The 19,368-nt window shown below is 46.0% G+C and overlaps 1 protein-coding gene across 7 annotated transcripts in view; it reads right to left on the bottom strand.

The window, feature by feature from the left end:
• Tacc1 (transforming acidic coiled-coil containing protein 1) overlaps positions 1–19,368 on the bottom strand; it is a 97,228-nt gene that overhangs the window by 18,107 nt on the left and 59,753 nt on the right. For 4 of the 7 annotated variants that reach the window (XM_041674035.1, XM_041674034.1, XM_041674032.1 and 1 more), the window contains 4 exons: positions 9,006–10,059; positions 6,510–6,545; positions 5,234–5,294; positions 3,000–3,120 (listed from right to left, as the gene is read on the bottom strand). In XM_041674035.1, coding sequence (XP_041529969.1) covers positions 3,000–3,120; positions 5,234–5,294; positions 6,510–6,545; positions 9,006–9,967 — 1,180 coding nt within the window. In that variant the 5' untranslated portion in view covers positions 9,968–10,059. The remainder of the gene's footprint in view (positions 1–2,999; positions 3,121–5,233; positions 5,295–6,509; positions 6,546–9,005; positions 10,060–19,368) is intronic. The other 3 variants (XM_041674039.1, XM_041674038.1, XM_041674033.1) reach the window with 2 other exon arrangements.

Below are 19,368 nucleotides of genomic sequence, written 5' to 3'. Positions count from 1 at the left end.
GACTGTCCACAAGAATTTCAGCAGGAGCTGGAGAGACGGCTCAGTGGTTAAGAGAACACACTGCTAGCGCAGGTTCCTAGCACCTACGCCATGTCAGGAGGCTCACACCAGCCCGGAACTCCAGCTCCAGGGACCCAAGGCTTCTGGCCTTCACAGGCACCTGTGTTCACATGCACATACCTATACCATACTGACAACCATTTTTAAGCTGGGTGCAGGGGTCTGATGAAAATGGCTCCCCCAAATATTTGTGAGTTTGGTCCCCAGTGGGTGGAACTGTTATTTGGGAAGGATTAGGAGGTGTGTCACTAGTGGCAAACTTTGAGGTTTCAAAAAGCCTATGCCATTCCCAGTGAGCGCCCCCACCTCCCTATCTCTCTCTCTCTCTCTGCCTTGCCGTTACTGTCTCAACATAGAAGCTCTCTGCTTCTCGAGCGCCATGTCTGCCTGCTGCCACACTCGCTGCCGTGAGGTCATGGACTTCAACTCTCCGGAAACTTGAGCCCCCTAAATTATGTTTTCTGTTATGGTGTCTTGTCACAAAAATAGAAAAATAACTAAGAAGAACCAGTATGAGGGCATGGTCTCTTGCTGTGGCAGAGGAAAGTGGTTGAACACTGTAAAGGGGGCTTGGCCATCTAGTAGGAGCTTGGAAAAGAACAATGCTGGGTGCAGTGTGGACTATGGAGGCCCAGCTCAGGAGGTTTTAGAGGGAACAATATTAGCAGCTGGCCTCAATACTATTCTTCTGATATTTAGGCAAAGAATATGGCTGTTTTTGTCTTTGTTATAAACTAAGTGTTTTGGATTAATTTCACTGGCAGAGAAAATTTCAGGACAGTCTAATACTGATTACACCATGTGGTTATTAGCAACCCCTCTTATGCGGATCTACAATGAAAAAAGAGAAATGGGGCAAAAAGAAATGCAAAATGTACAGACTGGGGAAAAAAGGAACACCAGGAAATGTAGTGCTAGGGCCATGGCTGGAGCTGAAACAGAGAAGGAGAAATGAATTAAAGGGTGAGACCCTAGCCAGCTAATCCTGCAATCTGTGAGAAGAAAAAGCCAAAGAATTAAGCGTTCCTGAAAGGTACCAACAAACAAAGCTGATGCTGATGTAATTCACAAAGACAGGTGCCATTCTAAGCAAGCAGCAGAATCTGGCATCAACAGGCACACTGTCCTAGCATCAGGAAAGATACAGGAGTAGAGGGGTTGTTGACTCTCCCTGTGAGGTTAAGGAGAGTCAGAGGTCAGCTGTAGAGCAGGGAAACCCTGCAGGGAAGCTCTGAGAGGCGGCTACGGGGAAACTGTGAAGGTGAAGCCCGGAGTGCAGTGGAGACTTCAGGATGCTGGAGATGCCTCAGGCTGCAGCCTACAAGTGTGTTGTGAGAGAAGAGCCAGCCAAACCCTCTAGCCTCGGACAGAATTACAGGATTTCCAGTTTGCTGTTTCCTCACTGTTTCCAACGCCTCCCTTTTGGAATGGTAATGCATATTCTGTGCACTGTATATTAGAAATATGTAATCTGCTTTTTGACTTTAAAGTCTTGAGACTCAGAGAGTAAGGGGACACTTCTGAAGCTGAACTAAATACACTTTCGCACAATGATATAGCTACAAGCCTATGGGGGCCAGAGTGGAAGTGGAAGGTCAAAGGAATGGCTCTCGTAAGCTCAGCTATTGAATCCGTGGTTCCCCATTGGTGGAACTGTTTGCGTGGGAAGGATTAAGGGTGTGTCCTTGTTGGAGGAAGTGTGCCACTGCGCCATTCCTACTTAGTCCCTCCTCTCCCTGCCTTGCAGCTGTTGTCTCAGCTGCCATAATGGTCATCGACTCCAACCCTCTGGAAGCATGAGCCCCAAAATTAAATGCTTTCTTTTACAGGTGGCCTCAGTTGTGCTATTTTCTCATAGCAACAGGAGAGCGCCTAAGACACTGTACATGGTGACATAAACCTCCAATCTCAGTACTTGGGAGACCAGGTCAGAGAAATACTACCCAGTAGAGGCCGGTCTGATCTGTGTGAGTGCTCTAGGCCAGTGAGGAGGCTATGGAACTGGGCCCTGTCTCAAAAAAAAAGAAAAATAAATAATTAGTTTCAGTTAGTGTGGGACAAAAAGAAAAGAGAAAGAAGAGAAAAATCAAGACCAAACCCTATACTTTTCTGTTTGTTTGGCCTTCATTTTAGGTTTTTGTACTTTGTAAAACTTACTTTAATATGGGCATGATGATATATATCTATAACTCCAACACTCAACTGATAGAAGCAGAGGAAACTGAATTTAAGGCCAGCCTGGGCTACACAGCAAGTCTGACACAACAAAACCAAGGGCTGGGGAGATAGCTCTGTGGCAGAGGGCTTGCCTGGCATACACAGGGCCCTGGGTTCAATACCCAGCACCGCAGAGACAGAAACAATCCGACAAAAAGAGCCTCATAATATAAGTGTGTGGTTTTTCGCTGGGTCTCACTTTTGCTGCACAGGCGTTAGCTATGAACCTTACAGAAGAGGACACAGATGCTTTCCTGGACCAGTCAGGCGGCCTGGCCAGCGGGCTTAGCAACGGGTAGAAAGTAAGCTGCAGAGAAAACGCCAACAGAGCACTAAAGGCCGCCACAGGCAAGCACCCCGCCTCCCCCTTGAACATCTGGAAGCTCAGTGAGCATGACAGCTCCAAAACGCCACATACAGGACATATTTACAGCCACTCGAGGATGACCGTGCCGATACAAAACAAGAGAAAACTTCAACGGCATCTCCTGGGCACCCTCCCACTCCTCCCTATGTCCACCCAGGACTGTGTTAATATGTCTGTGTCTCCTCCAGTAAAGAACAAATACAGATCTGCACCCGAACTGTCCCTCGGGTGATTGCCATGGACCTTCCGGCATGCCTTTGCTTCTGTGCCCGCTTCTGAGGATGAAGATGCCAGGCTTATGGGAGACACGGGAACATGGAGCATCCCCAGGACTCCAGGCCTTCCCCTGGCTCACCTTTCACCTCTGCCCCGGCTGGTTTCTGACCGCAGGATGTGGACGCCAGTTTCTCCTCATCGGTAGCGTGGCCGTCCCTATTAGAAATGTCTGAGATCTGCGAGATCACAGCCCCTTCATCCTGGGGAAGGCAACAGAGAAGATATTGTCCTTCAGAAGGGCAGTCATGGAGACCAGTGACATTTCTAGAGCGGAGCATGGAGCTGTGACTGAGGGAGGACGTTCAGGTCTCACCACAGGTCCAAAACCTACAAAACTAGGAGAAAGCTTCAGTCTTTCAAATGCGAAATGTTGTTTCTAGAACTTCACTTCTGTGGCCTGGGCCTGCAATTTTAAAAGTTATGCTTTTCTAACCTAAGCATGAAAGTTTAAGCACTTCAAGAGCTCTGAGGTAGGAGATCCATTTTTCTTGCATATAATCCCCCTCCTTGGTTCAAGTACACTCGCCTCACCGTGCAGTACGAAGTTCTTAGTCACAGTCAAGAACTTTCAGAACAAGTATTTTTAATAATGACCAACTATCTCTCAGGGAGCATATTGGAATAACCACAAATGGCATCCTCAACACCTGTATATTCTGAATACTAACCTGACTTATTGTAACTCAAGTTACTCTGCTGATTCGATATTCTACCACCCATTTCAAAACTCCTCAGACGAGTCCTTCAGCCATAACTGGACGGCATTTTCTCCCTCCGAATCTGTTTGCACTCCACTTCCACTGAGAACTTATCTCATGGAGGAAGGAGTGGGGGGGGGGGGGGATGGACAAGATCAAAATACACCGTGGATGTGTAAAAACTGTCAAGAACAGATAAAATATTCGCTGGAGCTCGTCCACCCAGCAAGGCTGACCGGGCCAGCAGGCCCCAGGACGCCCCGCCTCCCCAGCCTGAGGATGGCAGGCATCACTGCCGCTCCTGGTTTTTTCAGAGGTGCTGGGAATTGAACTCAGGTCCTCATGCTTGCATAACAACAATATACCAACTGAGCTCCAGCCCTAAAGTCTTTTTTTTTTTTAAGGTCTTTAATTTCTCTGCTTAAAAATACCACATCCTCTTTCATTATAAGTCTCTGAGTGTTAAATTGTTTTTATTCTGTCGGGTTATTGCTATAATCACTAATGTACAAATTATCCTTAAAATATTGTGAGATTTACAATAATGTCAAAGGCAGGAGGCAGTGAGATGACTCAGCAGGTAACGGAGCTCCTGCCGAGGCTGATCTGAGTTCAATTCCCGAACTCACAAGGCGGAGGAAGAGAACCTCCTTGGACAAGCTGCTCGCTGACCTCCACATAGGGTCTGCTCACGCACTTGCGAGAGCGCACACACAAAATAAGTAAATAAGTGAATTAAAATGGTTTTGAAAATTATTCATAAAAGCAGATTTTGTTGAACTAATTACTCTAAAGTTTTTACAGCCTAACACTTAAGGCTTCTGTTTTGTTTTCAGACAGGGTCTCATTATGTTGCCTGCTTTGGCAAAACTTTTTTTCACGTATTTGTAAAGAAGAATTTGTATTATCAAAAAAGAATTCCAATTGCAGACTCTACCACTCCTTTTAAAGCGTCTTACACTATAGTTGTTGGTACAAACAGCACAAGATACACTTAACTGCATCCTATTAACCCGCATGTGTTTCTATAATCACAGTTATGCTGAAATAAGGCCTCAAACAATAAAAAGATGGCATCACAGACCTGTGTGCTCTAGTTTGGGGGTTTTTATTTGTTTCTTAATTACTCCATATATTCCTGTATGTATATCATAAACCACTAGGATAGTAAGGATAAAATAAAAGGCTATCCCGTCCATTATCAGAGTCAGCACCCTTTATAGAACTGCCACCAAAATGTCACAGCATCTCTGGTGACCTGCATACTGGGCTGACAACAGCAGAATATGCTGCCCCCTCACTAAGAGAGTTGTCTTTCTTTTTCTTAATGATTTCCTTGTATTTCAAATGCACTGGTGTTTTGCCTGCATGCATGTCTGTGTGAGAGTGTCACAGGCCCTGGAACTAGAGTTAAAGATGGCTGTGAGCCGCCATGTGGGTGCTGGGTCCTCTTGAAGAGCAACCTGTGCTCTTAACCACTGAGCCAGTTCTCCAGGCCCCAAGCCTTCCTGAATAAGTTCAGGACACTGAGGATCTAAAAATTGTTTTCCTTAAATCTGACCCCTCAGACACCCCCACAGGACAAAACCCACCCTGGCGACCAGTACAGACTTACCTGAGAACATGAATCCAAATCAAGAGCCTGAGTTTCGTATTTCTTCACCTTGCAGCCACTCCTAGAAATGAGAGGAACAGACAAGCCAGGTTGGAATCCCAGCGACAACTTTCCAGGCATGAGATGGAGCAGAGCACAGGGTGGAGGGCAGAAGCCAAAGCGCATAGCACCGCGATCAGACATTTGCATGGGAGAGCAGACCCTAGAGACCCACGGCCCGGCTCATTCTCCCGCAAGACCACCTCACTCGAGTCTATGGATTGCCAGATATCCCGCATGTTTAATTACACATCACAAACAAACAAACAAACAAAAAGGCACCTTTCTGAGATTCAAGTACCGCTAAGAACAGCCTGGGCAGCTAGAGACAGCGGTTATGACCTTTACTCGCTTGGCTTTGACGTTCATCAGAAGAATCACCACGCTAGACCAGAGTCTTTGAAAAAATCTTTATTGCACTAAAAACCATAGAACTCTCCAAAGACAGCTCCAGTCTAGGCCTGGGCGCTTACAGAAAGGAGCCATGGCCAAGAGAAAGTAAAAAGAAACAAACTGTTACCATTTGGAAGTAGGCAAGTGGGAAGGCGGGAAACCAAGTATCACGTACTGTACAATGCCCAGAAGTGAGGAAAACTTGGCCATCTGTTATTTTTAGACTAGTACATAATTTGTAATCACAGGACTATTACAGATTCTTCTATGTTTTAAGGAACTTAAAATATTCAGAAAAAAAAACCCACACCATTGTGACCAACAAAGAAAAACAAGCATTTCCAATTTGTTTTCCTTTCATGGAAGAAAAGAGAAAACACAGACAAGTATATAAATTACCAGAGTGTACAAGGTCACTAATTCATGGTCTTCTTCACCCACTGTTCTAAGTGTCACCAAAATTAAGTCTACTTGGTAAAAGTTATTACCTGCTCTAAGACAGCAGCCTTATCCTACCAAAAAAAAACCAATCTAATTATTCGAACAACAGGGAGCAGCAGGGCAGGCCATCCAATCACTACTGAATGGCCAGGGCCAGGCCAGCTTTGGTTCACAGTGCCACAAGACACATGCTGAGTAAGCCGGGGCACACGCTTTTTGCACCCAAGGTGGAAAAAGCAGTATCCAGTCCTTTAGGTCCAGACAATCGCAAGGCTAAGCTGACTAAGATGTGGCAAATGAAAGGCAATTTGACAATGTCAGACAGAAGCTAACATGCGGGGACAGAGGAGGGAGGGGACCAAGAGTCCCAGGGACAAACAGGACCTACAGCAGAAGTACTTACAACAGAAAACAGAGAAATTTCACTTGCTCAGTAGTCCTGATGCATCAACAAAGTCAGACAGAGAGAGACACACAGACGGAAAAGAGTCGTGTGAAAACCGGAACATTTATCCTTTGTCTGGTAGACGTTAAAGCTGCATATCCTTGATATCATCTGACACACAAATTAAAAACATCATATTCAAGCCCGGCACTGTGGTGCCTGCAGGCAGATCTCTGGGAGTTCAAGGCCAAACTGACCTACAAAGTCAGTTCCCAGCCAGCCAGGGCTGCACAGTGAGGCCTTGCTTTAAAACAAACAAAACGCCAAAAACAAAATATTAAAATTTTTATAACAAGTTATATTCGTGAATGTTAGCCCTGGCGAATGAATGACGACAAGACCTCAGTTTTCACGGAGTAGAGAGAGATGCAAACACTGAGAAATGCTCTGGGTTCAGTCTCAGAGATGATAAGGGAGGCCCTCGTGCACGGAAGTGTGCAGCACACAGAAACAGCACTTCACTACTGGGCACACTCACCCTGATTGTGCAAGACCAGGTAAACGGCAATGCCTGAACAAAAGTACAGGTGGAAAGACACCTGGCCGACCCCACCAGCGGGGTCACTAAGCAACTTAGGTGAGCCAAGCATAGTGCAATATGTCTGTAACTCAGCACTATGCTGGCTAAGGCAGGAGGGTACACAGTTACAGGTTAGCCTGAATTTTATACTGTGAGACTCTGCTTTCCCATCATTTGTATAATTTGCTCTGCAGAATCCTAACCATACTGTACTTTCTCTATTTAAACACACCTTCTTGAATGTTCCAAGAAACTAACCAGCCACTGTGGATGTTAACTATGCTTCAGTCTTTTAAAAAGTGGAGGCCTCTACTCTCCGGGTCCTAACACTGCCCAAGAGCTCAAGCACTCTTCGTACAAAAAAGGAATTCTGCATGGGTACAATTTTTTTAAATTAAATTTGTGTAATCTATTGGACCAATAAACTTACTCCACAAAAATGGAACAGTAGAAAGCGCCACCAGGTGAGGATGGCAGGACTCAAGAATTGGCATTTCTTGGTTCTAAACACTAGGGCAGAGTCAGTGTCTCCTTCCTGAGGCCAGATCTCATCTTAGAGCAAGACTCCCCTTCAGCCTGCAGCTGGAAAGAAGGCACTTAAAGACTACGGCTTGGGCAGGCATCTAGGAGCAAAGCACCAAGGGAGCAACACCCCCAAGATGAACCCCAAGTGCTGCCCAGACATGAAAGTCAAGAGAGGTCTGCACGAACAATCAGTGACAGTGTTCAAAGGCCATTTAACTGCTCCTGTGTAGCCCACGAGCAGATTTATTTCCCCTGAACAGACCAGCAACACTCACGACTGACTGCTGGATGGCTTAACTTTCTTGAAATTAGTATTTCTACTCTTTAACCCTCTGGATATTTTTCTTTCCCGTTCAATTCATAATCAGGTGGTTTTAAGACACAGCAATTGTTGAAGAGTATTTCCTGGGGCTGGAGAGAAGCCTCAGACATTAAGAGCACTGGCTGCTTTTCCAGAGGACCCAGGTTTGGTTCCCAGCACCATGGAGACTTACAATGGTCTCTAACTCCAGCTCCAGGGGATCTGATGTCCCCATCTGCCCTCCGCAGGCACCAGGCATGAAAGTTGTACATAGACATACACGCAAGCAACACCCCCAAATTTCCCTAGCCAATCTAATGACAACCACAAACGCACTTCCTTTCAGAATTTTACCTCCGTGTCACTGGCCCCTTGCATCTAGTTTTTCACAAGATGTCACGGGGTTATAAAGAGGTATATGATCTTTTATTCAACTTGAGTTTCTTGGTAATGTAACCCTGTATCAAAATTAAAAATCTGACATGGAATATGGCCTGAGGGATTCCTCTGGGAACTACTACACTAAAGAGAGGTTCATCCCTGTTTCCCAGGAGAAGGAGGTCGAAGAACACAACACATTTACCCAGATTTTCTGGCCATTTAGAATACTCTCTATTCTCATCACGGAAATCCGCTAATGAACTAGAAACACACAAGGAAGCAAGAATTCTCATCACCACCACCACCAAAAGTCACGCCTTTCGGTTCTAGAGGACTGTTCTGGGCCATTTCTGACAGTGCTGACCTTAGACAGGTAACTATGGGATGTAAAGATGGTGGCTGATACCGACACTCAAATTCCAGGCACAGTGTGATTCCTGGAAACTTCAAATCTTGATTTCTATCAAATAATTTTTTTAAAAAGTATCCCGGGTAGGGGGAGGGAGGAATGACCTGAACAAGTCAAGGACCCAGAGATGAGGCAGAAATCGACCAGGAAAGTCCTGGCGCTTCCAAAGGCACAGGAGAGGTAGGCAAAGACTACAGAGTGATGTGCCCCCCCTTGGACCTCACACATTTATGATTGTGATTCACAGAAACCAAAAAGAGCTGCCAGACTCCCAGAGAACACACCAGAGCACCATGCCCAGCACCCGCTGTCACTCACGTTATTAAACGCGACTTTGCCTTCTTGGGTGAGTCTAAGATTTCATTAACATGATTACCAGTGGGAGAACAAAAGGCGCTGCTTGTCAAAGCTGAGGCTGGCTTAAAGGGATCCGCGGATTCGTCAAAGTGGTAGGAGCCTTTGGAGGAGAAGGGAGGAGAGCTCTGCAGAACGGGGCAGCTCCCAGAAGAATTAACATTGGGGTGGCCCCATTTACTAGGATCTAGCTTAGGAGACGTTTGGGAGAGGGAGGCATCTTGGACTCTTGGGTCTGCAGGCTGTTCAACATCTACTGCTTGGCTGAGGCCATCTTTCCGTATGTTGGGTGTCAGTTTGTTAATAGGCTTCCTTGGAAGGGCATTCTTGGTCTCAACATTTTCCCCTCCTTCTGTAAAATCATACTCAAGCTTGGGAGGCAAGTTCCTGGACCCCTCCTGCAGCTCAAGCCCTGAGCCGCTGGAGCCATTACTGAGAGCATCCGCAGCCTCTTTAAGGTTAAGGGAAGATTTCAGGGCCCTGGCACCTCTCAGCACAGTAGGACGTGTGTTCTTATCCAATTCATCAGGAGCCGACAGGGGAGAAGCCGTAGGGAGAGGCGACCCCTCCAGGATCATTTCCGTTTCAGAGGCATCGCCTCCGGCTGTCTTCTTCCTCAAAGAGACAGGTTTAGGCTTTCTCAGCTTGCTTCTGCTGGCCACCGGTTCTCCATTCTTCAGCCCGCCTTCTGTAAAAGCCTCAAATGTAGCCCCCATGCCTCCTTCTGTCACTGGCTTGTCCTGAGTGGCTTCTGATGCAGCGGAGGGCAAAGCCCTGCCTGAGAGCGCAGGTGCACAGCCATAGGCAGCTGGGTCGTCTGTGGGACTCCTGGTTTCTATTGAAAATGGCCTCACTACCGAGACCTTACTAACATCATGTTTGGTTTCTCCTTTGGCATCCCCGACTGAGTGAGCATCAGCAGTCATCTGTGGTGCATTTTCTGAAGATCTAGAACATGGATCAGGTGAATACTTATTGATTACTTCTGCTATGGACTGTTCAGCGGTTTCTTGTGAGTCTAGAAAAGGAGAAGAAAGAAAGCTATTAAAGAATTCTTTCCACCCCTGGTACAGAGTTTGTATGGTGTGACTTTATCATAACAAGCAAGGACTCCTACTCTTAGCTCAGCCGTGATGGCAGTTTCACCTTTAACAAATGCCTTTAATCCCAGCACTTGGGAGGCAGAGGCAGGTGGATTTCTATGAGTTCAAGGCCAGCCTGGTCTACAGAGTGGGTTCCAGGATAGCCAGGGCTACATAGAGAAACCCTGTTTAAAAAAACAGCAACAACAACAACAAAAAAAAAAAACAAAAAACAAAAAAATCCCAAATATCCCTTGACTAAAACATAAGCCATTAAGAATTGTCAATTTTTCCCCTTGTAACATTTATCTCTAGGCTAAAACAACAATCCCTTCAACCACTTGTAAACAAAATAATTTCTTAATTTTGGTTTTACAGAAATATGCAAAATTACTACAAGGGCATTAGTGGGGGGATTTCAAACACAAGCTAAGTGCTTCCCTGACTCTAACATGAAACAATAGTTTATCAACAGAAACTGATGATCCTCCTGCCTCAGGCTCCCCAGAGCTAGAATCACAGGTACACACAGGAGAGCCCTGCTCTCCCTCACTTTCTCTGACTGTAACCACACAGGGACTTCTCAACTGTCCTCCAAACATGCTTCAAATATTCTGCAAATGGCATGAAGGCTGTGTTTAGCTATAAACACTCTAGAGAAGCTGTTGATACTAGTCATCAAACATTTTCTTTATTCCCAAAGAATTTTTGTAAAAAGAAACCAAATGTGGCCAAATCTGGTAAGTCCACCCAGGGATGTGTGGAAAGGAATTTACCGTACTGTTATCCCATGGCCTTAAGCTTTTTTTCATAAACTTTATTATTAATAAAGCTTGCAAATAAAACCCATCACACCCCCCAAATTAACTAGTTCCTATGTCTGCACATCTCAATGAGCCAATGCAGTCAGCACAGCCACTCAGAACTGGAAGCTGGAGCTTCATGTTACGTTTCCTACGTCCACTATCAAATAGATTTTATGCATTTATCCGTCACCAAAAGCAAAAAAAAATCTGTAATAAAGAAAACAATTAGCTTTCCATTTGAAGAAGAGGGGGAGGAGGAAGAACTGTATTATACATGGATTTCTCAGGTGATATTTTTATTTTTATATATTTTTAAAAATATTTATTATGTATACAATATTCTGTCTGTGTATATGCCTGCAGGCCAGAAGAGGGCACCAGATCCCATTACAGACAGTTGTGAGCCACCATGTGGTTGCTGGGAATTGAACTCAGGACCTTTAGAAGAGCAGGCAATGCTCTTAACCTCTGAGCCATCTCTCCAGCCCCAGCTGAGATATTTTTAAACAATACTTTTAAATATTTCAATGTACTTTTCACCAAAAAGATTTAAACTCATGTGGAATCACTTCATGACCATTTTTGAAAATTTACATTTTCAAAATTAAACAAAATGAGATGAGGGACTGGAGCAAAGGCCCAGCAGATAAGAGCAGTGATTACTCTTCCAGAGGACCGGGGTTCAATCCCCAGCACCCACATGGCAGCTCACAACCATGACCAGTGCCAGGGGACTGACACACTCAGCGAGACATATGCAGCCAAAACACTATACACACAAAGTAAAAAATAAATTATTTTTTTTAAAGTAGAACTGCTCGGGACTTTTAGCAATTTGACTTTACAACACATTTCCCCCTATCCTTTCAGACTTCTGGACGAGGTGTCCTTCCCATGAGGCAGACGGACGGACAATGAGTGGGGAATGGATGGAATGTACTGGAAGGAGCTGAAAATGAACAAAGCTGTAATTTTCTGGGGTCTCCAGGAGAGTGTTCCTCATTAACAGAAAATTATGTAACATTTGGGAGAAAACAAGGAGGTGAGATTGGTGAGGCCCGGGTGACAGAGCAGATATGGGCTGGGGTGGGCGTATCACAGGCCGGCTGTCATTAGCTTATCAAACTGAAGTTAGGTAGGACGCTCCAGTGAGTTTGGAAATGTTGAAGAGGTTGCCTACTAATGCCAGTGAGTTTTGCCTAAGTTTTGCTCCTAACCACTGAGCCTTCACTCCAGTCCCTCATCTAACTTTTTTTTATTTTGAAAATATAAATTTTCAAAAATCATCACTGAGTGGTTGAAAGTGAGACCCCAGCCCCGACAACCCTATATCCAAGAAGTCCGGGATGTTTGGATGAAAGTGTCACCCCAGTCCCTGACCAATGGAGCAGGAATGAAGTAGGAAATCTCTATTTCAAGCCCCTCCCCCACCAGGCACTGACCACTCCCACAGGCTAGTTAGGCTGCTACCCAGAAAGGGAATACATGGTCTCCCCAGCTCTCTTCCCTTCACCATGCTTACCCAGGCCATCTGGGAGCGCTGCATTAAATGTGGGCATCTTTATTCGATCTAATTTGGTCTGACTGGAATTATTTGCGTCGGCGGAGAGGCTTGTCTTAAGAAATATACCTAACAATGAGGTGATTCCACACAAGTTTAAATCTTTTTGGCGAAAAGTACATTGGAATATTTAAAAGTATTGTTTAAAAAAAAAAAACTCAGCTATTGGGCAATGGTGGCGCACACCTTTAATCCCAGCACTTGGGAGGCAGAGGCAGGCGAATCTCTGAGTTTGAGGCCAGCTTGGTCTACAGAGTGAGTTCCAGGACAGCTAGGGTTACACAGAGAAACCCTATCTCGAAAAACCAAAAATAAATACATAAATAGGTAAATAAATATAAAAGGGGCTGGAAATATTTTTCTCACTCATTGAAGCCATGGCTACAGATATCCTTAAAAAAACAAAAAACAAAACACACTGACTGCTATTCAAGACCAAGCCATTGCTACCTCACACTTTCACCTTGAGTTCTAACATGTTTAAACCCAAATTGTTAAAACAGATGTCAGTTCTTAGGTTTACTTTAAAAGGTTAACCCAATGTAAGACCTAAACTTTATCTACTCATGGAAACAGACCATAGGCTTGCTGTGGAATGGCTGCCTGACACATGCTGCGTTTTCCTGTCACCCACGACCAGATCAGCAGTGCTGGCTAGGGACAAAAAACTTTAAGCAGTGTTTGGGTATCACAGGAGCAGTGGACGAGGGAAGGAAAACACAGTACGGAGCACCCTCACCCAGCCTCGGCCTCCAGCCTCCAGACAACTGAAGGAGCCTTGCCAAGGGACATTCTCCTCCCTGGTCATTCCTCTGCCATCTCTGGGCATGTGCCAGGTAAATGAACCCGCCCCTTCCTTCATCTAGGCACTGCGGACCCCACTTCTAACAGCACATCTCAGCGCCAGTAAAACATCTTCACTGGGTAGTGAGAGTATAAATTGTCAATTAACCAGCTTGTGAAGCTGTACAAACATAAAAACAAACATTAAAAAATTGTCAGCTAGGCCATGCCTTTAAACCCAGCACTCGGAGGAAGAAGCAGGCTCTGGATCTAAGTTCCAGGTTAGCTCCAGGGCAGCCAGGGCTACAGAGAAACCTGTCTCAAAAACAAAACAAAACAAAAAAAACCCTCTCTTTGAAAAGGCATATTTGTTGAAGTTTCATTCGTACCTAACACCAACTGGCGAGAGTACCAAGAGCAGCTGCCCAGTATAACTACCTCTGCCCTGGGACAGAAACTTCAAGTCTAATGCCACCTCCCTCTCAGAGACTAACAAAACATCTGCTACCCCATCTCAGGCCAGTTTTAGCCACAGATTCAGCCTTGCTTCTCCTCTGAAAGCTCCCTTATATAACAGCTGCCTTCCGCTCACACAGAACCCCTGGCATTCCTTGCGAGTGCAGGAGCTCCTTCCCCACAGCCAGTGTGAGTGCTGAGCTTGATTCTGACAAACTGGGCTCTGCCAGAGGCTGGGGGAATGCAGTCGCTAGGAACAGATCAGGGATAAATTCAAAGCAAGCACAAAGGAATACAGAACGAAGGCCTGTGCTGCCCATTGCTGCTAACAAAACTCCTTCAAGACGGAAGAACTGTGAACCCCTGTAAGCCCATATTTCTATATGGTGTGGCAGCCAGGCTCTGAAGCCATAGGCCCCACCTGAGGTGGTCACATAGCCCTGCAGACAGGCTGTCACTGCCCTAACAAAGGGTCAGGATGTTGTTTTGCTCCTTTCTTTGTAATTTGGAGGATGCCTGATAGAGATGCTGATTCAAACCTAAGGGACAGCTAGCATACACACCAGACAGGTAGATGTGGACATGACTAAAAGCTTGATCACCTAGGAGACAGAATGCTGGTGTATTTCCCACTCGGTTTATGTGTTGATATAAAAGCTGTTTGGAGAATAAATGAGAGGAATTCTTCAGGATGTGAACTCAGGACTTCATGAGGGACCACTGAGAATCTCCTGATAAAGCCATGTGAGTTGTGTCTTTATTCCCGTGCCACCACGCCAGTCCAGAGAGAGATAGTTTATGCAGGGGTCTGGTCCAGAGAAATAATTTATGGTCCGGTGCTAGCCCTCTGCTTTTCAGCATTAGATGCTTTTGACACTTACCCAACAGGAAGGCTATTACGGTAGGCTTCGTCCCTCCCTCCTCAAAACACAGGTCAGCGAGTCAAATCCCAAGCCAGAGGCCAGCGGGGTGGCAGGGTCTGTAATCCCAGCACTTAGAAGGCAGAGGCAAAGGGATTCCAAGTCTGAGGCCGGATGAGCTACCTTGTCTCAAAAAATCATACCTACAAGCCAGGGTGGTGGTACACCCATTTCATCCCAGCACTCGGGAGGCAGAGGCAGGTGAATCTCTGTGAGTTCAAGATCAGCCTGGTCTACAAGAGCGAGTTCCAGGACAGGCTCCAAAGCTACAGAGAAACCCTGTCTCAAACCTCCCCCCCACACACACCCAAACTGTTGAAGTTTTTGCTGGCATGCAAGACATCTGTTTACTGTTGGAAAAGCCAATGTCTGCAGAACACTGAGGCCACTCTGTGCTTTCTTCTAGAACAAGTTACTCTCGGGTCTTTTATTGTACAATAACTCCTATGCATTAAACCCTAGATAAGAATTAAATTATCCCCGATATTCTACAGCTGCTGGTGTGGTCTGAATGTGAGGGGCCCCCACAGGCTCAGGCTTCCAAGCCTTGCCTTGAGGAGCTGAAGCCTTGCTGAGGAAGTGGGAGGGTGGAGAAAGCCCCCACCCAAGGCCTACTTCCTGTTCTCTCTCTCCTCACCGGCTGTCTCTGCTTCCTGGGGTGCAACGTGACCAGCCACAGTCCTGTTCTGCCACTGGACCTTCCTGCCCCCACAGGCTACATCCCCCAGAACTGTGAGCCAGAAGGAGCCCTTCCTCCCTTGGCTGCGTCTGTGAGAGTTCAGCACGGCAATGCTAAAACCTGAACCACCTGCCCCAGCTTTCTCCTCCACAGCTCCGGGTTCATTCCTGACTCACGGAAGTAACTAACTTTGTAAAGATGACGTCTTCTCCACATCGATGGCTCTGATAAAGCCTAACTTTATCATGCTAAGAGAATAACATCAATAAACTAGTCAGAAACACTTGTGAGTTCCACAACTGTGGATTCAACAAACCGCAGAGCAAAAATATTTGGAAAAAGATTACAGCTGCACTGAAGACGTACAGACTTTCTGTCTGGAGATGATCCCGAGCAGTGACTACTGCCGACATGGCGCTCCCACCGCATGGGTATCTGGGTATCAAGGGTGGTTTGCAAGCACAGGGGAGGCATAGGCAGCACTGCACTTCATATAAAGGAGTGAGCGTCCGTGGTACTGGAACTGAAGGACAACCCTTAACAAAAGCTATATGCTCTCTCTAGCCATCTCCATTAATAGGCCACTTTGTGGTACTCACACAAGGACCACCACACCCAAGGGTAGTGTGTGGTGGTCTGAATGAGAATATATTCAGATGCTAGGTCTCCAGTTCATGGGGCTATTCGGGAGGGGTTAGGAGGTGTGGCCCAGTTAGCTCTCCTGCCTCTTGCACTGCAGGGAACTGTCAACCACCTTTTCTACCACTCCCGAGTCCTCCTGTCTTTACACAGAAATCACAACCCCTGCTGGATTGCAAGGCTTCCTGAAGCACCAACTTCCTTTTCTGAATAAACGACTTCCTTTTTTAATTTCACATCCAACAAAAACAAAGACACATCTAGAAGCATTATATAAAATCTGTGTTCAAACAGCATTTCTTTAAACACACACACAAACCCACATATTTATGGATGTAGTTATCTGACGGGAGGCACACACCGCTGCTCAGCAGTGGATTCCAAGGCTGGGACTCTGGTCACTACATACTGAGCCATCCTGCCAACCTGACACAGGGTAGTTTAGTGGTCAAGCACTGGCCTATGGCTTGCTCCAATCAGTACACCAGTAAAAACAGAAGTAGAGGAGGAGCAACCTGGGCAAAGGTGGGTGTTCCTTTAGGGGGTGTGGCCTCCGAGACAACAGACTTTCAGGGCCTGGACCAAGCTCAGTATTTCAGAGATGAAGGAAGTCACAGTCCTCCGCAACTAGAAACAGAGTTACAGGCTGAAGACCTCCTGGTGAGGCACTGGCCGTGAGGGTGCAGCATCTGTGTCTGCAAAAGGGCAAAGGCAGCCTCAAGAAACCACGGCTAGAACAACTGGAGAGCTCTGTGTGAAAGAATGAAGCCAGACCACTTCCTTATCCAAACACAAAAATTAGCTGAAAACAGACCACAGACCTAACTAAACAAATGAGCGCAAACTACAAAACTGTCCAAAGAAAGCAGAAGCAAAGCTTCGGTACAGTGGCTCATACAGATAACACCAGCACTTGGGAGACAGAGGCAGGAAAATCAGGAGTTCAAGGCTAGCCTCACCTACATAGTGAATTCAAAGCAAGCCTGCACTATAGGGAGACTATCTCAAAGGAAAAAAAACTTCACATACACGCGCACACGCATGCGTACACACACACACACACACACACATCTTATAGCTAGGCATGACATCATGTACCTACAGGTCCAGTAATGTGGGAGTCTGAGACAGGAGGATGGAGAGTTCAAGAGGCCGACTTGGTCTCTAAGAGTGAGACCTCATCTCAAATAACCCAGAGGGGGGCTGGAAAGATGGCTCAACAAAAAGCAATAAAGAGGGAAAAAGAGGTAGGGAGGCAGGGTGAAAAAAGGCAAACGAAAGGGAAACAAGTATGAGCTGACATTTCCCTAAAGAACTTATAACAATATCCAAACGCCAGAAGTACATTGAGATGTAGAGACTTTGAGTCTGGTGAATTTTGGTGTGTTTTGTTTTGTTTCTGAGGGGAGGGGTGTTTTTAATTGACAAGTTTTCTTTTTATAAGTTCATAAAATTTGAAAAGAAAATGTTCACACCAGGGACACACCCTACTCCATGGAAGCCCTAGTTTGACGTTCTGAACTCCATAAACACATAAATGCAGAATATCCAATAACTACATGAAAAGATGCCAGAGACGATGACCCACTCAAGAATACAAACCATGCTATGGGAGCCACCTCACCTCTGCCAGGACAGATGGATAACAAATGTTGCATGTCTGTAATCCCAGCACGTGGAGATCTCTGTGAATCCAAGGCCAGCCTGGGCTAGATAGTGAGACCCTGTACCTGGTAACATGAAAGTAAAACCACGCAGCCACTTGGAAAACTGGTCTGGCAGTTCTTCAAAATGTTAGCCACAGAGTTACCAAAGAACCCAGCAATTCTACTTCTCAGTCTGCACATGGAGAAATGAAAATACAAATCTACTAAAGAAAAAGCAACACTATTCGTAACAGTCCGCAAAATGGGAATAACCTACATTTCAAGCAGCCGATGAATGGGTAAATAAAAGGGAGTGAAGCATTGGTATTTCTATGACAACGGTTGGCATGGAGCTCATGTCAGGCTAGACGGCCATAGAGGAGTCCTTTGGTGTTTGAATTCCTCCCTGAAGTGTGTGCTGCTATGCCCAGTATGGTCTGGGAATCGAACCCAGACCTTAAGGGCGAGTGCTTTGCTGACTGCGCCATCCTCCAAGTGGTCCATCAAAAACCACTGGACAGGAACAAAGTGTGCTCATCCTACAAAAGATGGAGAGGGCTGTACTGCAGATTCACACCCATCCTAGAGGAAACAGAGAGGGCTGTACCACAGATTCACACCCGTCCTACAGAAGATGGAGAGGGCTGTACTGCAGATTCACACCTGTCCTATAGGAAACGGGGAAGGCTGTACCGCAGATTCACACCCGTCCTACAGAAGATGGAGAGGGCTGTACTGCAGATTCACACCCATCCTACAAAAGATGGAGAGGGCTGTACTGCAGATTCACACCCATCCTAGAGGAAACAGGGAGGGCTGTACCGCAGATTCACACCCGTCCTACAGAAGATGGAGAGGGCTGTACTGCAGATTCACACCCATCCTAGAGGAAACAGAGAAGGCTGTACCGCAGATTCACACCCGTCCTACAGAAGATGGAGAGGGCTGTACTGCAGATTCACACCTGTCCTATAGGAAACGGGGAGGGCTGTACCGCAGATTCACACCTGTCCTACAGGAAACAGGGACGGTGTACCGCAGATTCACCGTTAAGAAAATGTTCTAAATGACTGCTCATGTGTCACTCACAGGGACCCACACTTGAGGGGGCAGATCACACTGCCACTCTGAGATTGTAAATCCTTCTTGAGGAAGCCCACATGTGCTAGTTAAGTTCTATTTACAGAGAAGTGAAAATGATGTCACTCCTTCCTCTTAGACAGGAATAACCACACATATGAAACCGCCTGGAAACATGGCAGCAGCCGAGTCCAGAGGCTTTGTGTCTTTTGTTGTTGGTGGTGGTTTTTTTTGAGGGGGGTAGGCTTTATTTTGCTTTCTGGGGACTAGACAATATAATGTACAATATATATACTACACAGGCCACACTGACCTCAAACTCATACTCCTCCTGCCTCTATCTTTGCCTAACTTTGGATACTATTTTTAATTTGATTTTTTAAAGCTGAATAGGTGTTTAGTAAAGATACGTCGGTATACGTTTAAGCACAGGGGTAAGAGCAAGGATGCTGCAAAATTAAGATGCGCTCTACGGGGCATGGACATCGGTTTCTCTGAGCACTGGAGTTTATTAAAAGGTAAACACAGACGGTAAGAAAGAGGGGTGCTGGAGAAAGAATGAGTCACCCAGGAAAGTCACTGCCATTCTGGATTCTGACTCCACTTTCTCCACACCCTCACATCCCCTGCGTTTGGCACTAAAACTTCTTGAGAAGCCAAGAGAAGTGGCTCACG

This window comes from Microtus oregoni, unplaced genomic scaffold (genome assembly GCF_018167655.1).
Source record: "Microtus oregoni isolate MIOR12 unplaced genomic scaffold, Mior012 000024F_ref0000369, whole genome shotgun sequence".
Lineage (NCBI taxonomy): Eukaryota > Metazoa > Chordata > Mammalia > Rodentia > Cricetidae > Microtus > Microtus oregoni.
The sequence above is the reverse complement of the archived record's forward strand: the minus strand, read 5'-3'. Positions and strand labels throughout refer to the sequence as shown.